Below are 2,838 nucleotides of genomic sequence, written 5' to 3' on the forward strand. Positions count from 1 at the left end.
TGCTGACCATCGGAACCCCTGGGTAGGCCTTTGGAGGCGTGGAGTGCGTTTACCCAGAGGAGCACGCGCATGCGTTCGATATAATCTACGTTTGGAGATAGCAGTTTCATCTGCCACAAAGAAACATGTTAGTACGAGTCAGAAAAATCAAGATCACACTAAACTGTTCAGACTTACCAACAAACACAAGGCACCGAGGATCAATCTGTGAAATCTCCTCAATATAAGCCCCACGCGCGATTGCTGACTGGTTCGGATGAACGGTGCGGGACTTTTTACGAGTCCAAGCAAGACAAGATCACAGTTCCGTTGAGAGAGTCTTCAGAGAAACATCTCTTCCAAAAGCATCTCGAATCTTCGCCTGGAGCTCATCGAGATAAAGGGTGGGATCAAGTTCAAGAGCCTCCAGTACGAAATGTTTCTCAGCGTCTCCAAGAGCCGATGGTGCGCCGGGTTGCATCAGGTCCATAGGATTTGTGACCACAGCACGAGTCGTCCGATACAGTTCGAACCAACGACGGACAGTCGTCAGTGAGAGATCGATTCCAGTCGACCGTACAATCTCCGGGAACGTCAATCCTCGCAAGATCATCCGTAAAACGACCAACTTGATGTCCGTGCTGTACAAAGTTTTCGGCATGTTGAGATTGGAATTGAGAGATTTGTTGGAGTTGGAAAATGAGAGGTTTGTTGGAAGGAGGAGAAGAAACGTTGATCTGAGACAAATGAGAATGAAAAATCGATTATGACGCCAAAAACGTAAGATTTTAAAAAACCGACGAAATTTCAAAAATCTGATGAATTGGAAACCATGATGCGGCGAGGGGAGGAAGAGGAGAAACTGGGAGAAACTGGAAAGGAGGAAAGAGGGGATTTCGAAAAGTGAATGGGGTTTGTACCCTTTGTACTGATACATGTATAGTATGTACAAAGGGTTTCGAAAAAGGGCTTCGAAGATGTTTTTGTGAAAATCGTGAGACCCGTCGACTCGGAGAAATGTCAATGGAAACTATTTTATCTCACGGTACGCAAGGTCAAAAAAAAAAAAACGATTTTTTTTAGTTTTTGCCATATCTGGATTAAAACTCGACACAACACAAAAAAAAAAAAATACCGATGATTCTCACAACGGCTGTAATTCCCTGCACGTTATCTGTTTAAGCCTTTAGCCTCATCCAAGTCCACTGTCGACTCCCATGCAGTGGCTGTTGTTTGCGCCAGATATAATATCCATTTGAATCTTCAAACGTTCAACATCCGCCTTGAGATAGTTGGTGTGGGACTTTGATCAGCTGACCTCGGCTCAACGATTTCGTTTTATGTATCTGTCATTTATAAATTATGCACCTTGTTGGAAGTTGACCTTGGCTCGATGGATTTCCCAGGATTTCCTGCTAGCTTTTCCATCTATATATATACCCTTCAAAAAATATAAAATCCAGATATCTCTTCGACTTCCTCAGCCAGCCTCAGTCCTTGTCTTTCAAATCCTTCTTACTTTTCCAATTACATACTATTGTTCGCGTATACATATCCTAGCCTTTTCCATCATGAGATCTTTCGTTCTTCTTGGATTCCTGTTACAAGTCTTATTTGTATTAAGTTATCCTGAATCCATCAAGAGCCTAGAAAGACGTGACTTGAGCGGTCTGCAATCGATCAACGCTCAACCTCGCGGGCCAACCCGGTGGTTTGTCCAAATGGTGACAAATATGATTTGAACGATTACAATAAGTGTGTCATCATTTCTTGTCAACTTTGAAGTCGTTCTCTCTGCTTTACCAATTGAACTGACTAAAACTTTTTACACGTAACTTGATTAGAGCGCTTACCGCTTTAGTCCAACGTAAGGTCAAATGTGTTTACTATTCCAACTTGGCTGTGAGTATGGTTTCCACTCAACCGACTGAGAAGCTAGAAGGTCCCGAGTTGACTGGCTGATCGACTCATTTCAAACAGATGGTGGTGTTCGACCAGGATGGAAATCCGGCCACATTTACGGAGTGAGTGGCCCATTTAATGACTGGAACGATGTGGATATCCCCAAAGATCAATATGAACCCATTCTTCTTCATTCTGTCAGCTCCGAACCCTCAACCATTAGAAATTGGTATGACTCTCAGATCAGTCAGCAATGTGAGACTCAAAGGCCAGTTAGGGTTGTAAGTCTTACTCGTCTAGACTCTCCTACAAGTTAACACTAAGCCAGAAATCTAACTTTCTTCCAAACTGATACCGATTGATACATAGCGAAGCAAGCAACCACCACTTCGCCCGGATGATTCCTTGAACATTGGAACCGCGTTCTTCAATGACTATGCCGCTGACAAGCAAGTCGTGAACTGTAATGATGAGGATGACGCTTACATACGTAATTACTTGGCTTCCTTCTGAAAGACATACATGATTGTGATCACAATTGCTAGTAGTAAATTCCTTACCTTACAAATCACAAGCGTGACCCTTACATGTAGTATTTGGATGCATGTTAGGGGCTCATGTTGGAGTGTTTCCAGTTCATGGTATTCTTTATCTCTCTTCTTTATCAGTTGTTATTCTATCTTGGCTTCTTCAATCTGATCATGAGCCTTATGAACTAGGCCTAGTTATTGTTGAAGTTCATCTTGATTCCATGTGCAACTGTCTGAACCCAACCTAGGGAGTATTGATGTAGTTTCTTACAGAAACTTTCAATATTATCAGTGAATTACATTAAGACTAGCGCTTAGACAGGCTTGCCCGCCTTTAAAGTCAATAAGTAGAGTGTTGATCCTTATGGTTCATATGGCTGGAGTCTTGAGTCAGTCACAACATTTATGATGCTTTGATCTCTTTGGC

At 42.5% G+C, this 2,838-nt stretch overlaps 1 protein-coding gene across 1 annotated transcript; it reads left to right on the forward strand.

Annotated features, from left to right (window-relative positions):
* Nucleotides 1–1,856: 1,856 nt before the first annotated feature.
* MELLADRAFT_60301 (uncharacterized protein) lies at nucleotides 1,857–2,394 on the forward strand (the record flags this gene model as incomplete). Its single annotated transcript, XM_007405943.1, has 3 exons — nucleotides 1,857–1,881; nucleotides 1,960–2,162; nucleotides 2,251–2,394. 3 exons carry the CDS (start codon nucleotides 1,857–1,859, stop codon nucleotides 2,392–2,394), a joined length of 372 nt encoding a protein of 123 aa, XP_007406005.1.
* Between the last annotated feature and the right edge of the window lie 444 nt (nucleotides 2,395–2,838).

This window comes from Melampsora larici-populina (genome assembly GCF_000204055.1).
Source record: "Melampsora larici-populina 98AG31 unplaced genomic scaffold MELLAscaffold_5, whole genome shotgun sequence".
In the NCBI taxonomy this organism is placed as follows: domain Eukaryota; kingdom Fungi; phylum Basidiomycota; class Pucciniomycetes; order Pucciniales; family Melampsoraceae; genus Melampsora; species Melampsora laricis-populina.